General features: G+C 66.3%; 4 protein-coding genes across 8 annotated transcripts; 3 read left to right on the plus strand and 1 right to left on the minus strand.

The window, feature by feature from the left end:
- Positions 1–560: 560 nt before the first annotated feature.
- SLC43A3 (solute carrier family 43 member 3) lies at positions 561–6,455 on the plus strand. Its single transcript, XM_056354142.1, is given in 15 exon segments — positions 561–1,198; positions 1,662–1,878; positions 2,253–2,382; positions 2,909–2,955; positions 3,045–3,121; positions 3,225–3,317; positions 3,525–3,644; positions 3,646–3,665; positions 4,106–4,212; positions 4,590–4,751; positions 4,832–4,945; positions 5,119–5,213; positions 5,215–5,306; positions 5,777–5,900; positions 6,212–6,455. Coding segments are annotated over 15 exon segments (1,995 nt in total). The 5' UTR covers positions 561–757; the 3' UTR covers positions 6,368–6,455.
- Positions 6,456–7,852: 1,397 nt separating this feature from the next.
- Positions 7,853–9,497, plus strand: PRG2 (proteoglycan 2, pro eosinophil major basic protein). The gene is made up of 3 exons (XM_056354498.1): positions 7,853–9,005; positions 9,108–9,265; positions 9,360–9,497. The coding sequence occupies exons 1-3, from the start codon at positions 8,897–8,899 to the stop codon at positions 9,495–9,497; spliced, it is 405 nt and encodes a 134-aa protein (XP_056210473.1). The 5' UTR covers positions 7,853–8,896.
- A 1,396-nt stretch (positions 9,498–10,893) lies between these two features.
- P2RX3 (purinergic receptor P2X 3) lies at positions 10,894–15,703 on the minus strand. Of its 3 annotated transcripts, XM_056354145.1 has the most exons (12): positions 15,372–15,703; positions 14,577–14,712; positions 14,414–14,485; positions 14,279–14,345; positions 14,108–14,201; positions 13,940–14,017; positions 13,714–13,855; positions 12,950–13,086; positions 12,781–12,874; positions 12,638–12,703; positions 12,294–12,371; positions 11,836–12,096 (listed from the first exon to the last, which is right to left on the minus strand). In XM_056354145.1, the coding sequence occupies exons 1-12, from the start codon at positions 15,509–15,511 to the stop codon at positions 11,974–11,976; spliced, it is 1,227 nt and encodes a 408-aa protein (XP_056210120.1). In that variant the 5' UTR covers positions 15,512–15,703; the 3' UTR covers positions 11,836–11,973. The 3 variants fall into 3 exon arrangements, with proteins under 3 accessions (XP_056210119.1, XP_056210120.1, XP_056210121.1); XM_056354146.1 differs by lacking the exon at positions 12,294–12,371; XM_056354144.1 differs by lacking the exon at positions 12,294–12,371 and having other exon boundaries at positions 10,894–12,096; positions 12,638–12,874.
- A 434-nt stretch (positions 15,704–16,137) lies between these two features.
- SSRP1 (structure specific recognition protein 1) lies at positions 16,138–24,280 on the plus strand. Of its 3 annotated transcripts, none has more exons than XM_056354139.1 (17): positions 16,138–16,272; positions 16,762–16,944; positions 17,690–17,875; positions 18,138–18,243; positions 18,884–19,074; positions 19,162–19,392; positions 19,488–19,591; positions 19,725–19,853; positions 20,227–20,448; positions 20,543–20,615; positions 21,110–21,248; positions 21,389–21,434; positions 22,134–22,257; positions 22,730–22,900; positions 23,203–23,294; positions 23,505–23,697; positions 23,961–24,280. In XM_056354139.1, exons 2-17 carry the CDS (start codon positions 16,891–16,893, stop codon positions 24,027–24,029), a joined length of 2,130 nt encoding a protein of 709 aa, XP_056210114.1. In that variant the 5' UTR covers positions 16,138–16,272; positions 16,762–16,890; the 3' UTR covers positions 24,030–24,280. The 3 variants fall into 3 exon arrangements, with proteins under 3 accessions (XP_056210114.1, XP_056210116.1, XP_056210115.1); XM_056354141.1 differs by having other exon boundaries at positions 23,505–23,685; XM_056354140.1 differs by lacking the exon at positions 16,138–16,272 and adding an exon at positions 16,282–16,305.
- Positions 24,281–24,830: the final 550 nt, after the last annotated feature.

Raw genomic sequence — 24,830 nt, forward strand, 5'->3', positions numbered from 1 at the left:
CCCCATAGGGGGCTCACCAGTATGGCTGGGGCACACTGGTACGGCTTGGGGAGACCAGCATGGCTGGGGCTTCCCAGTACGGTTGAGTGGCAACTGATACCCATGACTGGGTGTCTTGGGGCGCCTGTGGCAGTGACACCCATCACTGGGTGTCTCAGGGTGCCACAGGCAGTGACACTCGTGACGTGGCACCTTGGGGTGCCCGTGGCAGCTGCTTGCCATGCAGTGGGGGTGCCACAGCAGCGCCGGGAGGGTGATGTCCCCTGGCTCCCCACCGGCCCCCGCGGGGCGGCTAAAGATAGCACAGCCCCCCCCCGGCCCCGGCGGGTCGGCACCACCTGCCCCCGGTGCCCGGTTAATCTTTAGCCGCTCGGCTGCTGTAATGAGGCCTCATTAGCGGCCATTACACCGGCTGCAGCTGCACAGGCCTTGGGACGGTGACACGGGGACACGGTGACTGGGGGCCTGGCGTGGCGGGTGCAGAAAGTGGGTGGGTGAGTGGGGTGGGGGGATGCAGGTGAGGGGGATGTGGCGCTGGTGGCACCTGGCTGACGGGGACGTAGCGTCTGTGGCACCTGGCTGGGGGTCGCACCCGTGACACTGAGGGACGGGAGGTCCCAGTGGGTGGGCAGGGACAGACAAGGTGTCCCCTGGCCATGATGGCCCCCCAGGAGGGTGGTGGGCCACCAGCAGTGTGCCAGCGTCCCCAGGGTGGCGATGGAGTCCTTGGTGGAGGGGAAGAGTGTCCCCAGAGAACATGTCACGGTCACCAGCAGCATGCCAGGGTCCCCAGGGCAGGGGGACACAGCGTCCCAAGGATGTGCTGGTGTCCCCCAAGGGACGCGTGGGTGTCCCCGTCAGCGTGCTGGGGCCCCCGGGGGGGTGTGTCGGTGTCTGCAAGGGGTGTGTCGACGTGCCCGGCAGCGTGCCAGTGTCCCCAGGGAGCAGGCCAGGCTCCCAGGGCGGGTGCCAGGGCCCCTGCCGTGGCGTGCCAGGTTCCCAGCGGCCGTGCCAGGTGCCCGGGGGTGCCGGTGTACCCCCAGCGCACGCAGCTGGGTGCCTGGCGGCATGCCGGTGCCGTGGAGCTGTGCCAGGCCTGCCCCGGGAAGCAGCCGGTCCCCGGGACGGGCTGGTGCGGGGCGATAGGGAGCCTCGTGGGGGGGGTCCCGGCGCGGCGGGGACACCGAGCTGCTATCAGGTGCCAGCAGCCCCGGGGGGGGCCCGTGGGTGCTCCTGGGAGATTAGTGGGGGGGCTGTGCCGGTGGGGGTGTGCGCGGTGCCGGTGTGCGACCCGGGCACCCTGTGCCAGGGTCCAAACTCCGCGGCGGTGGTGGCGACGGCGGGAGGGCCCGGCCTTGTGCAGGTGGGTGGGGGCGCGTGCCTGGGCGCAGGGGGTGCCAGCACATGTGCATGCGTGTGAGCGTGTGTGTGCAAAGCCCCGGCCGCCAGCAGGGTCCTTGCCTGTGCCCCGGCGTGCACAGGGGACCGGTGCCAGCGGCCGGGGACAAGGGGCAGAGCTGGGACCGTGGTGGCCTTTGCCCAGTGGCCATGTGCCCCCACGTGCTGCCAAGCCCCGCGTGCTGGACGCTGGCTGGGTGTGTGGGGGGTGTCAGCGTGTGGGTGCCAGGATGGGTGTGACACCCCGGTCTGTCACCCTCCAGGTGCAGCACGGATCCCCCAGGCCGGTGACATGGCGGGGGGGGGGCGCGGGGCTGGCCAAGCGCCTGGGGACCCTCCTCTCAGGGCTGCTGGAGTGCGGGGTCTTCTGCGGTGTCATCTTCGGCTGGGCCTCCCTCGTCTTTGTCCTCAAGGATCTGAACTACTTCAGGGACCTATGCCAGCCCACCAACACCAGCCACAACCAGACCTCACAGACTGGTAGGGTCTCTGGCCACCGCTGTCCCTGTGGTGGCCCTGGCCCCGCTGTCACCCTGCCTTGTGTCCCCCAACTGCTTGTGTCCCGGGGTACCAGTGGCTCATGTCTGTGTGGTGCCGGTGGCCTGAAGTGGCATGTGTCCTCCCTGCCCGGTGCCCAGTGGTGTCCCATGTCCCCACTGTCCTGGTGCCTCAGGTGCCTGTTTTTCCTGTCCACTGTAGCACCTCATGTCCCTGCTGTCCCCACTGTCCTGATGCCTTGTGCTGTCCCATGTCCGCGCTGTCCCTGTCCCCATGTCCCGCTGTCCCCACATCCCTGTTGTCCGCATGCCCGTGTCCCCACTGTCGCTGTGTCCCCGCTGACGGCCACCCCGCAGGCTGCGGCGAGCAGGATGAGCAGTTCTCCCTCGTCTTCACCATCGGCTCCTTCATGAACAACTTCATGACCTTCCCCATGGGCTTCATCTTTGACCGCTTTGGCACCGCCACCGCCCGCCTCATCGCCATGTGAGTGGGTGCGGGGGGCAGTGCTGGCAGGCAGGGCTGGGGCACCCGTGGGTGCCGGGGGGTTGAGGGGCTGTTTTTAGGGTGCTGGGAGGGGACGCTCTAGAGCGGGGTGGTTATCGGGGCAGCCAGGCAGGGTGGGGCAGGCAGGGCCCTGCCTGCGGGGGGAGCACCCATGTCAGCCCAGCGGGGGCACCCGTGCCAGCCCGGGGCGCTGGCTTTGGGGCACTGGAGGTGCACAGCCCACCCTGGCACCTCTCCCACAATGCCACCAACTGTCCCCAGTGTGTCCCATGCCCCCCCGTTGCCTGCAGCCCCCCATACACCTTCAGGTCTCCTCGCAGCACCCCTGTAACCACAGGGACCTCCTGCATCCCCTTGTCCCTTGGTCCCAGGGTGCCTAGTGGTGCTGGGAGCGCCATGAGATATTGGGGTGCTGGGTGCCGATGCAGAGCAGCGCCAGGGTGCAGGTGTGCCAGCTGCCCCTCAGGACCCCTCCCTACATATCACTTCTGTCTCCATGCCTCAGCACCCTCTACACCGGCGGGATCCTGCTCGTCGCCTTCTCCGCCCCAGGTGAGACCCTATGGGCGTGAGGGGCCCCAGCCCCGGGGGAGGACCCGGCAGGGACCCCCCGTTGTCCCTGCTGACCCCTGCGTTCCCAGAGCTGGCGGTGCTGCTCTTCCCGGCCATGTCCATGCTGTCGGTGGGTGGCATCCTCCTCATTCTCACCAACATGCAGGTGAGTTTCCCCGGCACCCTGACCCCCACCCTTTGGCCGGGGCACCCTGCCCGGTGCTGGGGGGGTCCTGACAGTGCCGGCGGGGGGTGTCTCTCCATGCCAGGTGGGCAACCTCTTTGGGAAGTACCGCTCCATCATCATCACCCTGTATAACGGGGCTTTTGACTCCTCGTCCGCCACCTTCCTCATTGTCAAGGTGGGCATGGGGTGGGGGGTGATGTGGCAGTGAGTGCCCGGGGTGGTGGTGCTGGATGTCCCCAGGGGCCCGCCATGGTCACTGCGGGGACAGCTGGGGACAGAGCTGGCACAGCTGGGTCACAGCTGGGACCACATGTGGGGACAGGGGGCTGGGATGGTGGCAGGTGGCCGACATGTCCTGGTGGCAGCCTGTCACTGTCCCCAGGTGCTGTATGGGCATGGGCTGTCCCTGAAAGCCATGTTCCTCTTCATGGCGGCCTGTAGCGCCTGGCACCTGCTGCGCACCCTCTTCCTCATGCCCTGCACCCGCATCCCATACCCGCTGCCCCCCCGGCTACAACTACGGGTAGGGGCCCTGCCTGCGCCCCGCAGGGCCGGGGTGCCTGTCCTGTGGGTGGTGGGTCCCATCTTGTGGGTGGGTGGTGGGGTCCCACCTCATGGGTGGGTGGTGGGTGTCCCCCCGTGGGTGCTGGTGGGTCCCATCTCGTGGGTGTTGCCAATGCCTGTCCCATGGGCGGTGGGTTCTGGTGGGTCCCATCCCATGGGTATCTGTGGGTCCCTCCCTTGTGGGTGCTGATGGGTTGCCCCCGTGGATGCTGGTGGGTGCCATCCCCATGGGTGCTGGCCATGCCTGTCCCGTGGGGGGTGGGTGCTGGTGGGTCCCATCCCATGGGTGTCAGTGGGTCCTGTCCCTGGGTGTTGGCAATGCTTGTCCCTTGGGTGGGGGCTTCCCCCCTTGTGGGTGGGGGGTCCCATCCCGTGGGTGACGGGCGGGCGCTGCGGCAGGCTGCGGTGCCCGGGGCACTCCAAGTCGTACCGCACCTACGAGGAGAAGCGCCGGCCGGAGGTGGCCGGCCCCGAGGAGACCCCGCTGGAGGGCAGCGCCCCCCGAGGTGCGGGGGCGGGGCGGCTGATCTCGGGGGGCGGGGCCATGTTGGTGTCTGGCACGTGTGCGAGGTGGGCGTGGTCACCGGGGCGAACAGTGGGCGGGGGCTATGCAGATGAAGGGGGGCGAGGCCCGGGGAGGTGGGCGTGACCGTGCAAATTTAGAGGGTGTGGCCTCCGGCTGGACGTGGCTACTTGTGGATGGTCGGGGGTGTGGGCGTGGTTATGCAGATGAAGGAGGTGCGGCCCCAGGCGGTGCATGGGTGAGGTCGAGGGGTGGGCGTGGCCACGCAGGGGGGCGCGGGGGGTAGCGGGTGGGCCTGGGGGCGGGGCCCGATGGGGCGGGGCCGGGGGCCGTGCCCCACCCTGACGCCCTGGGGCGCAGGCGGCAGGGACCCCCCCGGGGTGTCCTTCAGGGCCTGCATATGCTCGAAGCTCTTCGCTTGGCACGTGGCCTGGCTCTCCGTCATGCAGCTGCGCCATTACCTCTTCATTGGTACCTTCAACCCCCTCCTCAATCACCTGGCCAGCGGAGACCGCCAACTGGGTAGGGCCCGGCTGCTGCGGTGGGGACAGGGGGACAATGTGGTGGGGTGCTGCCCCCGCCCTGACGTTGTCTCCCCGCAGTGAGCACCTACACCAACGCCTTCGCCTTCACCCAGCTCTGCGGGGTGCTCTGTGCCCCATGGAACGGCCTCATTCTTGACCGACACAAGCGGGGCAAGACCCCCCGCCCTGAGGGTAACCAGCCCCAGCACCCCCTGCCCCGGCCCCACGGGTCCCTGGGGTGCGTCCATGCCACCAACGTCCCCCCTGTGCCCTGGGGTCATGGCTGGGTACCACCGCTGCCATGACCAGATCCCGCGGTGCTTGGGACGTGTCCCTTCCATGCCCTGACCTTGCTGTGCCCACAGGAGCCTTGGGCGCGCTGGCTGACCTGCGGGCCTCCGTGCTGTCACTGGTGGTGACAGTGGTGCAGTGTGTGCTCTTCTCCATCTGCGCGGCGGTGCCCGGTGCTGCCTGTCCAGTTTGCCACCTTCGTGCTGCAGGTCCTCAGCCGCTCCTTCCTCTATGGGGGCAACGCCGCCTTCCTGGCCATTGCGTGAGTCCTGCGGCCACCGCTGCCCTGCTGGCGGGGCACGGGGCGGAGCGGTCAGGGTGGCAGTGGCAGGGGACAGGGCAGTGGGGTTACAGTGGTGGTGGCGGGAGTCAGTGTGGCAGGGAACTAGGCAGGGATGGCAGGGGATGGTAGCAGGGGACAGGGTGGTGGGGTCAGTGTGGCAGGGGGCAGGGCAGTGGGGTTAGGGTGGTTGGGTCAGGGTGGCAGGGGGGTGGTGGCAGGGGACTGTGTGTGGGTGGTAGGGATTAGGGTTGAGGGAACAGGTTGGCAGGGGATGGTGGCAGGGTCATCATTGGGATGGCACGGGACAGTGGTAGGGCCAAGTGGGGTGGCAGGGGATGGTGGCAGTGTCAGGAGGTGGCAAGGGACAAGGTGGTGGTGGCAGGGTCATGGTGGGGACGGCGGGGCAGGGGTGTCAGGATGCAGCAGTGACACGGTGGCCGGCCGGGCAGGTTCCCCCCGCAGCACTTTGGGAAGCTGTACGGGCTGGCCATGGCACTGTCGGCGCTGGTGGCCCTGCTGCAGTACCCCTGCATTGCTCTCGTGCGCGGGCCGCTCCACGGGGACCCCTTCTATGTAAGTGTCTGCCCCATGGCTGCCCCATGGCCACCCCACAGCTGCCCCTGGGAGCAATGGGGTCCTGCCCCATGGGGGAATGCATCCTGCCCTGCGGAGGGATGGGGGTCCTGCCCCATGGGGGAACATGTCCTGCCCTGGGGAGGGATGGGGGTTGTGCCCCACAGCGGGATGGGGGTCCTGCCTCTTGGGGAATGGGGGTCTTGTGCCTAGCAGAGGGGAGCTGGGGGGAGGGCTGTGGGGCTGGCCCACAGACACTCTCTTGGGTGGGGCCAGTCTCCTGGCCCCATGCACTGACAGTACCCCCCCAGGTGAACTTGGGGCTCATCGCTGTGGTGCTGGTGGCCTTTGTCAGTCCCGTGGTGGTGGCCCGTGAGTGCCGGCGGCGAGCCAAGGAGCTGGGGGCTGCTGGCACCCCCCTCGCAGCACCCCCAGGCGCCGAGACCCCCACCGAGATGCCCCACTGAGCTCCACACACAGCACCCACACGCAGGGTGCTGTGCCAGTGGGATGGGGCGTGTTTGGGGTGGGGGGAATAAATATTGATGACCCCTCTGCTCACTGTGCTGTTCCATCCCAGCACCCCCAGCCACTAGGGCTTCTCCAGTGTCTGCTATGGGGTTGGGCACCCCACTCCCTCCCAGGACCCTCGGCACACAGGAACACAGCCTCTTAGCTGGGTAAGGGACAGGGGCTGCTGTGGGTCCTCAGGAACTGGGGGAGGCACGGCAGCATCCCTGGGTGCCCCCAGTACTGGCAGAGGAAGTGGGCAGCTGGAAGCAGAACTTGCCTCTCCAGAGCCCGTCCGGGCCCAGGGGCCAGTGTCAGAGCCTTGGGGTGGCCCAGTGCCCCCAGAGCCTGGGTGACGTGGCACGGTGGGTGGGGGTGTGGGTGCCCTCAGGGTGGGTGGTGCGGGTAATGAAGAGGCGGCAGGGCTGGGTGGGCACCCGCTTCCAGGGGCTGGCGTCCTCCCACTACAGCCCCTGCTGCACCCCCCCACCCCCCCCCCGCGCTGCCCCAGCACCTTCGCCCCCAAAAACCAGCCCCAGCACCCCATACCCAGCCCCTTGCCCTCCAGAAACAGCCCCACCACCTGGCACCCAATGCCCCATGCCCAGACCCTTGCCCCCAAAAACCAGCCCCAGACCCTTGCACCCCAAAACCAGCCCCAGCACCCAGCTCCTCGCCTCCCAAAACCAGCCCCAGCACCTGGCACCCAGCACCCCATTCCCAGTCCCTCACCCCCAAAACCAGCCCCAGCACCCAATATCCAGCCCTTCACCCCAAAAAAACAGCCCTGGCACCCAGCACCCTACACCCAAATCTAGACCCAGCCCTGCTGCTCACTCTCCCCGCTAGCCCCCAGCTGCAGCACCCCCTGGCCAGCCCAACACCAGCCCCAGCACCCCATAACCAGCACCCAGCCCCTCACCCTACCCCTGGTGATGGCCCCAATCCGGAGCATGCCATGGGTGTGGGTGCAGGGCAGGTTCAGCAGCTCCTGGTTGGCACCTGCCAGCACCCCATGCCCCCCTCACATGGGCGCCCATGTAGGTGTGGAGCTTGGTCACCACTGTGTAGCAGAAGGGGTGGTCCCCCTCGGCTGTACCCACAGGGACCCTCTGGGGTGGCAGGGGGCTGGCAGTGGGGGCCGTCCCTCTGCCACCTGCCACCTGCCCTGGAGCAGGGGCTGGGGGCACCAGCACCCTTGGGCACCCTGGGGAGACCCCATGTCCCCAGTGCCCCCCTGCCACAATCCCTGTGCCTTGTGCCCTGCTGCCACCCTAGTGTCGCTCCATCCTCCCCACGTCCCCTGCGCCACCCCTTGTCCCTCAGTGCCCCTCTGCCACCCCCAATGCCCCCCATGTCGCTGGTTCCCCACTGCCATGCCTGGGGTCACAAGGGTGGGGGCTGCAGGGGGGTGCGTGGGACACATGGGTGGGGGCTGTGGATATTTGGGGGAGGCAGGGCCCAGAGGTGGGGGCTGTGGGGCAGTTGGGTGCAGCAAGTCCTGGGGGGGCCACTGCGGGGCTGGGGTGCTGATACCATCTCCTGCCTTGCAGCGCTTGCCCAAGGGCCACTTCCTCCCCAACGGCTGCGGCCCCCAGGGTCCGGCCTGGCTGTTTTCCCACAGCCCCCCCGGCCTGACACCCCCAGGCACCCCCTGACCCAGCCCTGCAGAGCGCATGGCTTGACACCTCCCAGCCCCTCCCCTGACCCCCCCAGCACCCATCGCCATGCCCTGTGCACCCCCACAGCAGCACCCTCCCCTGGACCAAATGCACCCCGTGCTGTGGCCAGGCAGGGCGCCCCAGGGTCCCCCCATGTGCCCAGGGGCTGGTGAGTGGGGGCTACAGTGGAGCTGGGGCCCAAGTGGCGCAAGGCTGCGGTCAGGGACACATGGCCCTGTCACCCTTATAAGTGTGACAGCGGGCAGAGCACCCCCAAGTCCCAGGTGAGGAGCAGGGATGGGGGCAGCAGGGTGGGCTCAGCTCCCAGCCGCAGGGGGGTGTCCCTGAGGCTGGCATGGGTGGCTTTGGGGTGCCACGGGGACATGGTGGGGGGTGAGGTGGCACAGGGTGCTTGGTGGACATGGGGGGTCTCAGAGATGACAGCGGGGAGCCAGGTACATGGGAGGTGCAGGGTCTGGGGGGTGATGGCAGGGGCAGAGGTGATGGGGCACGGGGCGGCACTGGAGATGGTGGAGGGACACTGGGGGCATGGTGGGGCAAAAGGGCAGGATGGAGGTGAGGGACATGGGGTGGCAGAGGGACACGGGGGACATGGAGTGGCATGAGAGTGCTGGGGTTGTGGGGGTGGCACTGGAGCTGTCATGAGGGTGCGGTGGCACTGGGAATGGCACTTGGGGTGGCAGAGGGACACTGAAGCATGGGGGGGTGGCACAGGGGATATGGGGAAGATAGGGTGACACTGGGGGTTGCAGCGGGGCACAAGGCACATGGGGGTGGCAGAGGGGCACTGGGTTGACTGCGGTCATGGCCCCTCTCAAGGGTACTGAGGGTGCTGGTGCCCCCAGCCCCACCATGCTGCCCTGCCTGCTCCTCACCCTGGCCCTGCTGAGCTCGGCCTCTGCCCGCCACCCTGGTAAGTGCCCGCTAGGCTGCCCACCCCACGGGGACACCGTGGGGACACCCCTTGTGCCCCCTCGACCCCTCTGCTGGGGCTGATGCCTGCTGGTGTCCCCAGCTGGTGCCAGCCCCAAGGTAGGACTGGTGGTGCCAGGGCAGGACACCCAGTGCCCATTGGAGAGTGAGACACGGGTGCTCCATGTCCCCAACACGCTGGGTGCCATCAGCTGCCGCTATGTCTTTGTTGTACGCCACCAGGCCTTTGACAGCGCGCAGGCGGGCCAGGGATGGGTGGGGGGGTGGTTTGGGGTGGGGGGCACCGTGTGCCACCCTGGTGTCCCCGTAACTGGTGTGTGTCCCCCCACCGCAGCAAACCTGCATCCAGTGCTACAGAGGGAACCTGGCCTCCATCCACAGCCACCACAGCACCACCTGCAGAGGCAGGCACGGTGCCACATTGCTGGCACCTCGCAGCTCTGGATCGGGGCCATCACCCAGCGTCTGGTAAGGGACCCCCCACACCCACGGCCCACCCTGGCCTTGTGGCACCCTGCCTGGCCCCAGGGCACCAGCCCTGCCCTAGTATCCCCAGTGCCCATCCCTGGGTGCCCTAGCCCTGTCCTCAGTGCCCATCACTGGGTGTCCCAGCCCTGCCTCTGTCTCCACCCTGGGCATCCCAGCCCTGTCCCAGTGTCCCCAGCGCCCATCCCTAGGTGTCCCAGCCCTGTCCTCTGTCCCTTGTCCCCACCCTGGGTGTCCCAGCCCTGCCCCAGTGTCCCCAGTGCCTATCCTGGGTGCTCCAGCCCTGTCCCTAGTGCCCATCACTGGGTGTTCCAGCCCTGTTCTTTGTCCCCAGTGCCCACCCTGGCTGCCCCAACTCTGTCCCTAGTGCCCATCACTGGGCGTCCCAGCCCTGTCCCGGTGTCCCCAGTGCCCATCCCTGGGTGCTCCCAGCCTGCCCCCCGGGGTGCCCCATGGCCGGTGCCAGGGGTGCCCACGGCCATGCCCCCCCCGCGCAGGCTGGCAAGCTGCACTACAGCTGGACAGATGGCAGCCCCTGGAACTACTCACAGTGGCGGTTCGGCCACCCGCGGTGCTTGGTCAGCCGCTGCACCACCCTCTCCTCCCAGGGTCAGTGGGGTGAGGGGCACGGGGGGCACCCAGGGCCTGGGGGGGCTGTGCTGGGAGCCTCTGCTCGTGGGTGTGTGGGGAGGGCGCACGGGGACCTCGTGGGGTAGGGGGCTGGGATGTGGCACTTTGTGGAGGCTGGTACCGGGGGGTGAGAGTCGGGTCCCTGGGGCAGGGCCTGGGGGTGCTGCTGGGTGCCGAGGCTGAACCCCCCCCTTCTCCCCCTCGCCCCACAGATGGGCTCTGGAGAAGTGTGAAATGCAATAAGAAGCTGCCCTACATCTGCGAGTACTGAGGGGCTCAGCCCCCCTGCCATGCTCCCCAGCCCTGGACCACCCCTGCTGCCACCCCGCCACTGGCCCTGCGGGGCGGGGGGGGGGGCTGCACCCCTCACCCTGGATCTCAGTAGACCATCAGCTTGCAGCACCTGTCCCTGTGCATGGGCTCTGGCTGGGGGTCTGTGTCCTGGGTGGCCCCTGGTTTGGGTGCTGGGGTGGTGGGAAGCCCCCTGGGTTGCACAGTGTGTGTGGAGGGGTTGGGGACAGGTGTGTCCCCTCCATTGTGCATGGCCCCTGTGTGGCGATGGGTGTCACAGGGCCCTCCCTCCCCAGGGGCTGTGGTGGCACCCTGCCACCAGGCCCATGCACACACCCCCCGCCCCCAGCAATCGGCTGCATCGTCCTGCCCTCCCCTTCCCCCACCCCTGCACCCCAGCCCACCCCCCCAGGTCCCCCCGTAACCCCCCTCCCCCCCCCCCCAGCCTGCAGACGGGTGGGTGCTGTGAGCCAAAGGTTTATTGGGGTGGGGGGTCCAGCTGGCTGGGAGTGGGGAGGTGCTGGGAGGGGTCACAGAAGTGGGGTGCACCGAGGGGGCTGAGCCCACGTGTCCCCAGCACCCATCTTCTGGGGAGGCGGGGGTCGCTTCTGGCACCCAACAGCACCCACTGCCCCGGGAAGCAGCACCCAGCCCAGACGCCCCCCCGAGCCCCCTTGGCCATAGATGTGGCAGCAGTGGGGACCAGGGGGATGTGGGGTGGCACCTGCTGAGGGGCACCTGGGGCACCTGGGCAGGGGCGGGGTAATGGGGCTGGGGCACCCTGGAACAGGGCTGGGACGCCTGGGGTGGGGCACTGGGGGTGCTGGGACAGGGCTGGGGCACGCAGGGGAGCACTGGGGACGGTGGGACAGGTCTGGGGCACCCAATGATGGACACTGGGGATGCTGGGACAGCACAGTAGGAGTGTGGCTGCAGGCAAAGGCCCCGATGCAGGTGAGGAGGCTGTGGCAGGGGGCCAGATTCCCACGGTGGCACTGGGTGCACAGGCACAGCAGGGTGATACCCGAGGGCTGTCCCCTGTCTGCACACCCTGAGCACCCCAGCCCCAGTGCCCACCTGGGTGGCCCCTGTGGGACGTCCCTGGAGCCCTGTGTCCTGCTGCCACCCCCAGTGTCACCCCATCCTCCCCACATCCCCTGTGTCATCCCCCAACATCCCCCATGTCCCTCTGCCATCCCTGAGGCCACCACTTGTCCCGCACCCCCATCCTGCCCCTCTAACCCTTCATGCCCCCGCTGTCCCTCTGCTACCCCAGTGCCACCCGGTGCCTGGTCCCCTCTGCCCCTGCTGCCACCGCCATGGCCCCAACATTGTCCCCACTGCCACCTCTGTCCCATGGCCACCAGCCTCACTCCCGCCGTCCCACGTCCCCTGTGCCTGGTCCCACCGACAGCCTGGGAAAGGGGGTGCCAGCCGTGGGGGGGCTGGAGGGGAGCACGGTGGGGCCCCCTCCGGCCGGGTGCAGACAGGGGTGCCCTGCAGTGGGGGGCAGGTGGGGGGCTGCCCCACAGCGCCCAGGGCTAGAGGCCGAGGGAGAAGGCCCCTGAGTCGGTGGACTGCTTGTCCCGGCTGCAGAGCCCCAGTGCCCCAGGGGGACACTCCGTGGGGCTGGTGGGGGCCATGGGCACACCGGCTGCTGGCACCTGTGGGGCAGTGGATGGCCACCGGCTTAGTTCCTGCCCCACAGCCAGGGCACCTGCGGGGGGACTCGGGGGCGGTGCTTGCACGTGCCCCCCACCGGTCAGCCCCATACATCCCCCCGAGGGGCCTCATCCAACACCCTCACGGAGGGGAACCTGCTGCCCCCCAGCCCCACGGCAGCCCCGGCCCCACGGCTGACCTCCTCGAACTTGCGGGCCTTGTAGTGCTCGGCTCCCTTCAGGAAGTTGAGCAGGATGATATCGCACAGCACCGTGCCCTGGGGGGGTCTGCGTTGGCGTGGGGGGGCCCACACAGTGGGACACCCCCCTGACACCCCCACAGCCCCCGCAGAGCCAGGCAGCTGTCACCCCGGGGCTTTGCTGTGTCCCCGTGCCCCACGGGCTGTGGGGTTTTCCCCTACCCCCCTCCCAGTCACCATGGGGCACCGCCGCCCCCCCTGCCCCACTGCTGTGGGGTGCGCGGGGCCCCCCAGCCCCCCGGGAGGTGCCGCCACAGGAGGGGCTGGGAACAGCCACCACTCACCACGCTGATGGAGGTGAAAGCTGCCACCGTGTTGATGAGGGTGGGGATGATACCAAACTTCCCAGCCTGCGGGTGCAGAGACCCCTGTCACGGGGAGGCGTCCCCCCACCGTGGCCCCCACGGGGGCTGTGCCCCACACGTACATTGCCGTACACCAGGACGTCAAAGCGGATGCCGAAGGCCTTGGTGAGCGTGCGGCGCTCGGTGCCATCCTGCCAGCGGTAGTACCGGGCGTGCCTGCGCGGGACAGGGGGCTGTGCTGGGCTGCGCATGCGTGTCACACGTGTCCCCATGCAGTGGCGTGTGCTGTACCTGAAGTTGTAGCCGGTGGCAGGGGCCGGGGGGCGGGCGAGGCCATCCAGGCGGGTGAAGGAGTAGCGGGGCAGGCAGTGCTCCCAGGCACGGTCCAGGTCGCACACCCACCCGATCTTGATGCCCAGCACTCCCCCCTGCCCCCGCCGGCAGGTGAGCCACATGCTGCGGCCCCCTGGCCCCATGTCCCCACATCCCTGTGCCCTCTATCCCATGTCCCCATGTCCCTGCGTCCCTGTGCCCTGTATCGATGGCCCCATGGCCCACATCCCCATGTCCCATGTCCCCTGTCTCACATCCCTGTGTCGCCATGTCCCCAAATCCCATGTCTCAGGTCCCCACGTCCCACAGTCCTGTGCCTCCACATCCCACATCCCCGTGTCCCCATGACCCACATCTCCCATCCCCACGCCCCATGCCTCTGTGTCCCCATGGCCCATGGCCCTGCACCCCCACATCTCCCATCCCCATGCTCCACATCTCACATTCCCATGTCCCCCCATCCCACATATCACATCCCTGCATCCCCACGCCCCGTGACTCTGTCCCCATGTCCCCTTGTCCTCACACAGCACATCCCCATGTCCCCATGTTCCACATATCACATCCCCACATCCCGTGCCTCTCTGTGTCCCCATGTCCCACATCCCTGTGTCCTCAAGGTCCATGTCCCGTGTCCCTGTGCCCCCACATCCCACGCCCCCTGCCTCAGATCCCCGTGCCCCCACAGCCCGCCTGCCATGTCCCCGTGTCCCCCGGCTCACGGTGGCGGCCAGCGTGGGGAAGTCCTGCCCGGCGAGGCGCACCACGTCCCCCAGCCGCAGGATGGGGCAGAGGGGCTGCCGCTCGGGGTGGAACCGGCACCGTCCCAGCTGCCCCCCACTGCCGGGAGGCGGCAGGTTGGCCCTGGGGAGAACACAGCCATCAGCCACCTGGGCCAGGGGGACACACGGCCCCCATGCCTGTCCCTATGTCCCCGCCACCACTCACTTCTCAAAACCAAAGAGTGGGAAGCGGATGCTGTTCTTGATGAAGAGGGTGAAGTTTTCGGCCTCCAGCATGACGGGTCTAGGGAAACAGGGGGTGTCTATGGGGACACGGAGGGGGGGCATGGACACCTGCCAGCCCCAGCACCGCTGTACCCCACGTCACACTCACACATCCACGGTGTCCACCTCAGGCGGGCACCAGCCCCGGATCTCACAGGTGTGCAGGGTCCGGTTGTAGGGGACGCAGCGCCCCGTGAGCAGTCCTGCCGGCCCCCCCGTCAGTGTGGGGAGCAGGCAGGGCCCCCGGCCCCCCCGGCCCCCCCCGGCCCCCCCCCCTCACCGCTGCCTGTGGCGGGGTTCTTGCCCCGGCAGTCATGGTCGGCCGTGCAGCGGTACTCGGCTTCGCTCTGCAGGGGAGCCGTGAGAGGAGGGGGTGCACCCCAGCGTGCCCCCCCCGCCCCCCCCAGCCCCATACCTCTGGGCAGATGCCCTGCACCTGGTTCTCCGTCAGGATCTGCTTGGTGACCACCACGAACACCGAGGTGCCCTGGGAGGGGGGCATCCCCATCACCCTCTGCTCGCTTCCAAGGGGGAAACTGAGGCGGGGCGGGGGAGGGGGTGGGGCGGCACCCCCGAACCTGGTGGGGGGTGACGTAGTCGGCCGTGTCCAGCACCCGACCGGCATAGCGCCCGATGCCCTTGACCTTGGTCACCACCGAAGACTCGATGACAGTGTCCCGCACCTGGTAGGCTTTCTCATGGAGGAACACCCAGCTGGGACAACACCCGCAGAGGGTGACGGTGGGGACGGCCACCCCCATAGCACCTGCCTGTGCCTCCCTTGCCACCCCCAGCTGCTGGAGCTCTGTGGCACCCGGGGCTGCCAGCACGTGTGGCTGCCAGTCCTCTGACAGGTGCTTGTCACCTGCTGATGGCTGCTGTCACCCCCCCAGGGAGCACCCGGGGGCAGAGACCCCACTCTGTCACCTGCTGTGGCCGTGCTGCTGCTCCCGCCCCCCTTGTGTCACCCACACCGACACTGTCCCCTCCCTGTCACCTGCACCAGGATGCTCTGCTGGCTGTCCCCCTTGCATCACCCGCACCAACACCCCCGTCACCTGCACCGGCATGCTCTCCTGGCCTCTCCCATCGTGTCACTCATGCTGGCACACCTGACATTCCTGGCACTGACACACTTGTCACCCTCTCACCTGTCCCTCCTCCGCCCTATCACCCATGCTGTCACCCACCCTGTCACCCGTGCTGACACCCCCTGCCCCCCCCACCCCAGCTGTCCCTTCACTGTCCCCCCACTGCCACAAATCATCACCCCCCTCCCCTTGTCACCCCGCGGGTGTCACTGGCAGCAGCCCCCTGCCCCCCGGGTGCCACCCGCCTGTCACCACCGCATGCGGCCCTGCCGGGGGTCTCACCCCACGAAGTAAGCGAGGATGAGGAGCTGCACGCCGCGGTTGATGGCCCCCACCACCCAGCTCTTCACCACCACCGACTTGGTGGTCTCGTAGGAGAAGAAACTGGTCACCCAGCGGGTGCCGGGGCGCGGAGCCGGCATGGGCAGGGCGGGGCAGGGCAGGCAGGGCACAGGCAGGGCAGGGCACAGGCAGGGCACAGGCAGGCAGGCAGGGCAGGGCAGAGGCAGGCAGGGCAGGGCAGGGCAGAGGCAGCGGTACCGGCGGCGAGGGATGGTGCAGGCAGGGCGGGGGCAGGCAGGGGCACCGGCAGCGAGGGGTGCTATGGGCAGGACAGGGCTGGGAGGCAGGGCACAGGCAGCGGTACCGGCAGGGCACAGGCAGCGAGGGCTGGTGCGGGCAGGGCGGGCGCCGGGCGGGGGGCGGAGGCACGGCTCGGGGGAGGCGGGGAGGGGCGGTGCCGGGTGCCCTCCTCGCCGTGCCGGTGGCGGGGGAGCCCCGTGTCGGGGGGCGCAGCGGGGTCCCAGGTCCCCGGGGGGCCTTTGGGGGTGCCCCGTCTCGGGGGGCCGGGGCGCCCCCGCCCCCTGGGTGCCCCCAGCCCGGGGGTCCCGGTTGCGAGCCAGAGGCTTCCCGCCGCTCTACGGTGCCCAGCGAGGCAGCGCGGCCGGTGGGGGCCCGGGGGAGCAGCTGATGCAGCCCCACCCCACTCGCCACCTCCTCTGTAGCGGGTGCGGGGCGCCGCGTACTCTCTAGCCGTAGTCCTCCCGGCGCTCTATGGTCCTGTCCGCGCCGTTGCCGCGCGGTCCTCCGGCGCCCAGAGCGGCCCCTCTCTATGGCGGAAGTGAGGCCGAGTTCCGCCGGCGGCGGTGGCGGCGGCGGCGGCGGGAGGGAGGCTCCGCGTGAGGTTCGTGTTGCGCAGGCGGGAAAAGTGGCGGTGGTGCGGAGGGGGCCGGGCCCGGCGGGGCCGCACCGGGGCGGGGGGGCGGGGGCTGGGCCCCGGTGGGGGGAGGATGAGGTCGGGGGGTTGGGGACTGGGAGCAGCGGGGAGGGGATTTGGGGTGCGGGGGGAGGGGCGCACTGGGGAGGGGAAGGGCAGGGCTGGAGGGACCGCGGGCGGGGGGCGCAAGGGGAGGCCCGGGGCCGAGGCAGAGCTGGGGGAGGGGGAGCGCGGGGCCGGGGGCGGCCGGGGCGCCCCCCGCGCGTGGGTCACGTGCCACCCCGAGGGGCAGCGTTGGGGGGCGAGGAGAGCGGCCCGGGGGGGCCGGCGTGGCCTTTCGGGGCGGCGGCGCGGCCGTGCGTGCAGAGCCTGGCCCGGCGGGAGGCCCAGGAGCCATCTTCCCCCCGCAGCCGCTTCGCTGAGCTCTGCTCACCCTCCTCCTCCTTGCCCCCACAGCTGCTCTGTCCTCGTCCCCACCTGCTGCTGGCCCGGGGCATGCCAGGCTGGGGCGGGAGCTGAACGACTCGCTGCGCTCGGCCTCCTTCCCCTCCCGCAGCCCAGGTGCTGCCACCTGCCCCGGCCGCCATGGCTGACACGCTGGAGTTCAACGAGATCTACCAGGAGGTGAAGGGGTCCATGGTGAGTGAGCTGGGGTGGGGGGACAGTCCCTGGGGAGACCTGCCTGGGCCCTGGTGGGTGGCACGTGGTGTTGTGACCTGCTCTTGCAGCCAAAATGCTGCAGGGCGCTCCCCCTGCCCCAGCATGTCTTGCGCTGCCTCGTCCTGGCAGAGGATGTTTTGCTGATCTCGCCTGGAAGCAGGGAGCGGAGGTGCCTCGTTTCCGGGGCTGAAGCATTTTGGAGCATCAACAGGGGCTTTTAAGTGCCAGCCTGTTGTGGAACGAGCGAGGTTGCGGTTGGGAATGTTTCCAGGAGGAGGGAGAAGGGATGCCAGCTGTGGGCGTCCACCCTAGCTACTGCAGGAGGGTTCTGTGCTGGCCATCAGCTTGTTCTGGTGCAGGGAGCGGGTCATGGGGCGGGGGGTGGTGGTTTGCAGTGGTGTGGAGTGTTTCTGGGTCACCTGTAACCCTCTGGCTTTTGGGACATTGTCCCCAAAAGCCCAAGGGAGCTACAGAAACATAGCGGCACTGAGGGTGCTGGCGACAGTCTTGTGGCCACTTGAATCCTGGATCCGGGTGGCAGGGAGTGCATGAGGACTAAAGCCGGCGGGCAGTTGGGAAGGTTGCCTGGTTTTGTCTGGAGGGGATGCACAGCCGCCTGTTGTGCCCAGCAGTTCCCAGCTCCAGAGCCTGTCGGTGTTGTCGGGCTGTTCCCCTGCATGCAGGGCGGGCTGCCCCCACCTCACACCTGCCTCTCTCCCGCCAGAATGACGGGCGGCTGCGGCTGAGCCGTCAGGGCGTGATTTTCAAGAACAGCAAGACGGGGAAGGTGGACAACATCCAGGCCTCAGAGCTGGCCGAGGGCGTGTGGCGGCGTGTGGCACTGGGTCACGGCCTCAAGCTGCTCACCAAGAACGGCCATGTCTACAAATATGATGGTTTCCGGGAATCGGTGAGTCCCCTGGTCCCTGTGTACCTGTCCTGTTCTTGTCCCTGGCTGGCATCTATTCAGTTGCTGGATTTTGCTTGTCCTGTGTCAAGCTGCACTCCCTGGAAGTCTGACGGCACTGACCACCCCCCGGGAACAGTGCTGACCCCCATTTTTTTTGCCACTTCCCTTGCACTGGGGAGGCCGTGTCCTGGTTACGGGCTCAGGGCAGCGCGTGTATGTGGTGGTGTCTGATGGATGTTCCCTCCTTCTTGCTGTTGTCCAGGAGTTCGATAAGCTCTCGGATTTCTTCAAGGCCCACTATTGCCTGGAGCTGGCGGAGAAGGATCTGTGTGTGAAGGGCTGGAATTGGGGGACAGTGAGGTTTGGAGGTGAGTTGTTGTAATGCCATTGCTGAGGGAAGGGAACAGCTGCAGCAGGTGCAGCCCGAGGCAGGGGAGCTGGGATAGTTTCCCACCAGCATGGCTGTTCCTGCAGCACCCGGCTGGTCCCTTGAGCAACATCCTGCTTTCTAGTGGCATTCTTGGGGATGGTGGGGACGTTAGCCATCCCAGGAAAGCAGAAGATACCTGCAGGCCTCAAATCCAGGGGAAGGTTTTGCAGGCAGGGAACACTTAGAAAAAGAAGGGTTGGCATGGGAGTTGCCAACATCTGTCCAAGCCTGCTGGTTCGTGAAGGAGCCAGGGGAGCTGGTGAATGCTCCCCCCTGATCTGAGTCCAGGGGAACATGGGAACAGACGGTTCCCTTCAGTTCACTTCTGATCAGTGTCTGTCTCCCGGGGCTGTAACCAGAAGGAGAAAGCCTGCAGATTTGGGAGGGAGCATGGGAATGGAGGCAGGGGGGAGGAGAGGTGTTGCTGGATTTTGTGAGAAGACCAAGGCTGTTCCTAGAGATGGGATCTAGGAGGACCCCATGGGTCTGCCTTGCAGTGGGGACCTTACCCGTGCCCCATGGCGTGGTGGTTCCGATCCTGCTGTGACGGGCTGCGTCTCCCCTCCTGCCTGCTGTAGGGCAGTTGCTCTCCTTTGACATCGGGGAGCAGCCGGTGTTCGAGATCCCCCTCAGCAACGTCTCCCAGTGCACAACGGGCAAGAATGAGGTGACACTGGAGTTCCACCAGAATGATGATGCTGAGGTCTCGCTCATGGAGGTTCGCTTCTACGTGCCGCCCACCCAGGAGGATGGCGTGGACCCTGTGGAGGTGAGAGGCTGGCCACGGGGACAGCAGGTCGGGTGGGGGTGGGGTAGCTGGGTACTCTCAACTGGTCATAACTCTCTTCCCTTGCAGGCCTTCGCTCAGAACGTCCTCTCCAAGGCGGATGTGATCCAGGCCACCGGCGATGCCATCTGCATCTTCCGGGAGCTGCAGTGTCTGACGCCTCGTGGGCGATATGACATCCGTATCTACCCCACCTTCCTGCACCTTCACGGCAAGACCTTCGACTACAAGATTCCCTACACAACCGTGCTGCGCCTGTTCCTGCTTCCGCATAAGGACCAGCGGCAGATGTTCTTTGTGGTGAGGAGGGAACGCGGGGCCTTCCCTCCCCCAGGGAAGGGTGACAAGTGATGGCTTCAGGGGATTTCAGGTCTTCACCTCCTCTTCTCTTTTAGATCAGCCTGGACCCCCCGATAAAGCAAGGCCAGACCCGCTACCACTTCCTTATCCTGCTCTTCTCCAAGGATGAGGACATCTCCCTGACCCTCAACATGAATGAGTGAGTTCCTCTCCTGCAAGGCCACTGCCTTGCGCCCCTCCCTGGATATGGGGGGCTTCGGGGAGCTGCGAGGGAGGTAACAAAACCTCATGGGTTCCCGTTCTCACCATTGCCCTCTCTTTCGGCTGTGCAGGGAGGAGGTGGAGAAACGCTTCGAGGGGCGGCTCACCAAGAACATGTCGGGCTCCCTCTACGAGATGGTCAGCCGGGTCATGAAGGCGCTGGTGAATCGCAAGATCACTGTCCCCGGCAACTTCCAGGGGTGAGGCGTGCTGCTGCCAGCCAAGGGGGCTGTGGATGGCGGAATGTGGGATCTTCCTGCTGCAGGAAGGGGCACGGAGATGGGGAGAGATGCAAAGCCTGCCTTGCCTGCCCTAGGACAGAAGAAGCTGTTGCTTTGGTAGCCTGAGGCCAGCTGTTTGAGATCCCTCCCCAACTTTGGCAGCAGGACTGGCCCCTCTCTTTCTTGCTCCTGTGGCCAGGGAAATAGGGCTCTTTGGGATTTGTGGCTTGTGCTGGGGGAGCAGTTGCCAGGCTCCTCTGGGCTGCTGACGTCCTCTGTCTGACTGCGGGAGTGGGCACAGGGAGGGCGTTTGCTCCCCGTGGGTGTAAGATGGCTATGTTTGCCCTCACAGACACTCCGGAGCCCAGTGCATCACCTGCTCCTACAAGGCCAGCTCAGGGCTTCTGTACCCGCTGGAGCGTGGCTTCATCTATGTGCACAAGCCGCCCGTGCACATCCGCTTTGACGAGATCTCCTTCGTCAACTTTGCCCGTGGGACCACCACCACCCGCTCCTTCGACTTTGAGATCGAGACCAAGCAGGGCACGCAGTACACCTTCAGCAGCATAGAGAGGTGGGCAGGGGGCGTGGGGTGTGGGGCGAGCTGCTCTCAGTGCTGCTGGCACCCTGGCTGCCGCCAATACCTGACCCCCCTGCCTGTCCTGCAGGGAGGAGTATGGGAAGCTATTTGACTTTGTCAACGCCAAGAAGCTAAACATCAAGAACCGAGGCCTCAAGGAGGTACCTGCTGAGCAGGGCTGGTTCCCTGCGCCCCGCTGGAACCACTGCCCACCAGCTGGGGTGGGGAGAGGGTGGGGGGGGCTGTTTTCTCTGCAAAATTTTGCTGCTTTCCCCCCCTTTTTTTTTTTTCACCTCTCTTTTCTCTCCTTGCCCTTGTAGAGGAAAAAGGTCCGTGCGATATCCCTTCCTCTTTCTCCTCTTCCTCCTCCTGGTGCAGGTTTCCTCTGCATGGCTGTGGTGGTCCCCGACTAAACCCAGTAACTCCAGCATGACTTATGAGAGGACCCCCCCCCTAACCCAGATAACTCTTCTGCCCCTCTCTCCAGAGCCCTGATCGGTAGAAGGAGGGGACGTGGCAGGCCTCCTGTCCTCCCCACCCTGTGCATGCGACTGGGGCCTGCCCAGGAGCATGCCAGGAGTTGCAGTTTCCAGAAGTGGGGTGTGTGCAAGTGTGGGGAGCACAGGACGCAGCCCTCACGCTGTCTCTCCTGCAGGGCATGAAGCAGAGCTACGACGAATATGCCGACTCTGACGAGGACCAGCACGATGCCTACTTGGAGAGAATGAAGGAGGAGGGCAAGATCCGGGAGGAGAACGCCAATGACAGCAGTGACGGCTCTGGGGAGGAGACAGGTGAAGGCTGAGGCCTGGTGGGTGTGAGGGCCTGCCGGAGGGGACTGTCTTTGGTGATCAGGCTTCCTCACCCCATCTCTGGTGAAGTCTTGTCCATCCTTGCCTTGCTATAAGCTGACCCCTATGCTCTCTCCTTCCAGATGAGTCCTTCAACCCTGGTGAGGAGGATGATGATGTGGCTGAAGAGTGAGTAGAGACTGGGCAGGTGTCTGTCTAGCAGGGGGCTTTTGGAAGGCGCTGTTTGAGGGTGTCACGTGGGGCTGCATGAGCACTGGGGAATGTTCCAGGCACAGCCGGTATTGCTTTATAAATCCCTGGTCTTAAAAATCTTGAGAAGTAAGTGCAGTTCTGGGCTTGCTCAATTATAATGACATTATACAAATTGGAAAGGTTAGAGAAGGGCGGCTGGGGGGATCAGATGGCGCCTGGATGAGGCCTTGGCTGTTCAGGCTAGAAAAGAGAACAGCGGGAGGAGGATGGGATGCAGCTCCGTGAAATCCTGAGTTGGGGGAGCAGGTGGGTGGGAATTGCAGTCTCCGCAGCAGCGTGAAGAGCCACTGTGTGTGCTAGCGGGAGCTGGGTTGAGCCCAATGGGAGGAGGTGGATCTTGGTGGAGTTGAGCTGCGTGGTGGTGTGAGTGCCTAAAATTTACAGGAAGTGAGAAAATGATGAGCCGTGTTCGTGGAAGGAGAATCCCCTGAGAGCTGTTAAGCACAAACAACAGCTTCAGCTCAGGAAGTCTCAATTACGGGTTGCTGGAGGCTGGGAGAGTTTGGGGGCAAGTCTTGCTGCCTGCTTGTGGCTGCTCTCCCTCCCCCACCTCGTGCTTCATCTTTCTGGGGTGGGGGTCTTGAGCTGTCACTGAAGCCGAGCACCTCCATGCAGGTTTGACAGCAACGCCTCGGCCAGTTCCTCCAGTGGTGATGGTGACAGCGACCGGGATGAGAAGAAGCCGGCCAAGAAGGCCAAGATTGTCAAGGACCGCAAGCCCCGCAAGAAGCAGCTAGAGGTGAGATGTTGCTGCTGGTGGGGTTGTGGAGAGCAGGGAGTGTGAGTTGCTACTCGCTGTGGGGACACGCAGGTTGCAGCCCATCAGCTGCACTTCACCTCAACCCTCTGCCACAGCCTGATCTGGTGCTGTCACCTCGCTGCGCTCTGTCCCAGCTGGGTCAGTTTTCCAAGCCTGACTTGCTGCCTCCTGCAGATGAGTCCAGGTTGAGACTTCCAAAGGGCGTGTTGTGCCCCTGCGTGTGCCCTGGACAGTCCTTTTGGGTGTTGGGGAACTTGTCCCTAACAGCTTGCCCTTAGAGTTTGCATGGGTGTCACCTGACAACCTGTCTCACCTGAATGGCGTAACTGAGTTACTGGTGGGATGGAGAAGAGCGGAGACCCGGCCCCTCATCTTGGGGCAGCCCTGAGTCTTCAGCAAGTGGTGCCGTTTGAAGCTTTGACGCTTGTTCTCTCCGCTCCCTGCCTTCTAGAGCAAGAAAGGGAAAGACTCCAATGCTCCCAAGCGGCCTATGTCAGCTTACATGCTTTGGCTGAATGCCAACCGGGAGAAGATCAAGTCAGAGCATCCTGGCATCAGCATCACAGACTTGTCCAAGAAGGCTGGGGAGCTCTGGAAAGCCATGTCCAAGGAGAAGAAGGAGGTGAGGGATGGGGCGTCTGGATTGCTTTGCTGGCGGGGAGAGCTGAGGCTGGGCGAGGAGGCTGGACAGGAGGGGCCCTGGCAGGCTCTTGCTTGTTCTCAGGAACCTGGCGCTCTGTAGGCGGGAGGGGAGTGTGGCAGTGGGGAGGTGATGGCTTTGGGCTGGTGGGTGAGTGTTGGCTTGATCCAGGGTGGTGAGGGACATGGCGGGAGCGTGGGCGTGGTGTGGCTGGGGACGGTGGTGGGCTCTGGTGGTGCAGGAGGAGGAGAGAAGGCCCCGCTAACCTTGTGCCCTTGCTGCAGGAATGGGACCGCAAGGCGGAAGATGCCAGGAGGGAGTACGAGAAGGCCATGAAGGAGTACAGCGGGGGCAGCAAGTCAGAGAGCTCCAAGACGTGAGTGTGCTGAGCAGAGAGGGCTGGCAGGGGTTGCCGGGGCTTGGCCCCTCTGAACTGGGGCTGTTCCACAGCTGTCACGCTGCCTGAGCCTCTCCAGGGCTGGGGGCAGTGTGAAGAGTGTCCACAGCTCTGTGGCGCCAGAGAGGGGGGCTGGTGGGGTCAGCAGGGTAATGCCTCTCCTCTCCCACCCTCCCAACACATGCGCAGGGAGCGGTCTAAAAAGAAGAAGAAGAAGCAGGAGAAGCAGATGAAGGGGAAAGTGGAGAAGAAAGGCGCCGCCTCCAAGTCTTTGTCCTCCAAGTCATCTGCCAAGAGTATGAACGAGAGCTTCAAGAGCAAGGAATTTGTCTCCAGTGATGAAAGCTCTTCTGCAGAGAGCAAGAAGGAGGTAAGGGTCTTGGTAAGGCTCTCCCGGCTCCTCTCCCCCAGGTACGCTCCATTTCTCTCTTGTGGACGTGGGCTGCTTGTCCTGTCCCTGCAGGGGCCGGGACCCTCTGGTACCTCTTGTCTGTGGTGGTGTGGGCAGCCTGTCTGTGTGCTACACGTGTCCCCAAGTCACTGCTGCCACCCTGTCCCTGCTGTGGGGTGTGGGAGAGGTCGGGGAACAGGAGCTGCTGCCCTGACCTTGTCCCAGGCTGCCCTGACTTTGTCCCCTGCCCGCAGGACTCTGAGGAGGAGGGGGTCGCCAGCCCACCCCCCAGCTCGGAGGAATCTGCGTCAGGCTCGGATTAGCCCTGTCCCGGCTGGCTCCAGGCTGGATCCCAGATCGGCGAGAGGACGGCTGGGCCGGCCCCGCGGCAGCCACCTGGGCCTTGGGCTCTCGAGCCGGTGGTCATGTCCCCCCGCAGCGGGTGCAGCGCCCCCGGCCCCCCGCCCCTGCCCTCAGTGCCTGGCCGGGGAGCGAGGCCCCGGGGAGGAGGGAGGCCCTGAGGGGCTGGGTCCCACCTCAGCGCAGTTTTGCATCAGTTTGTGTTTTTTGAATACTCTGGTTCCTTTCCTTTTTTCTTTCCTTGTGGTTTGGTGGGGGGTTTTTTTTGGGGTGGGGGGTGGTTTGTTTTTTTTTTTTTTTTTTTTTTTTTTTTTTGTATTTTGGGTCTGTTCACATGGCAACTTGGATTGAATAAAAAAAAAAACCCACCGAGGGCGTCTTTGTGGATGCAGAGCCGGGGTGGGCACAGGGCTGTCCTTCCCGTTCCTGCCCCCGCGTTCCTGGCTCCCCGCCTTGAGCCGGTGCCAGTGCCCGAGCTCAGCCCCCCCACACCTCCCCGGCCATTACCGGGCTGCCGCGGCGGGGGGAACCGGCGGAGTGAGGGGGTCCGATTAGCGCCGCTTGCCTGGCCTGGCCGCGGGCGACCTTGCCTCTCAGTGGCAGCCCCCCCTGTCCGCTGCGCACCACCCCCTCACCCCCGCTCCGCCTCGGTTCCCGGTGCCGGCCCCGCGTGGGGCGCGCAGGGCCTGCTGGCACCGGCGGGCACCCCCGGCCCTGGCGGCGGCGGCAGCGGTGCTGGAAGACGCTCTAGCGCCCTCTCGATG

Source organism: Falco biarmicus, chromosome 10, assembly GCF_023638135.1.
Source record: "Falco biarmicus isolate bFalBia1 chromosome 10, bFalBia1.pri, whole genome shotgun sequence".
NCBI classification, from domain to species: domain Eukaryota; kingdom Metazoa; phylum Chordata; class Aves; order Falconiformes; family Falconidae; genus Falco; species Falco biarmicus.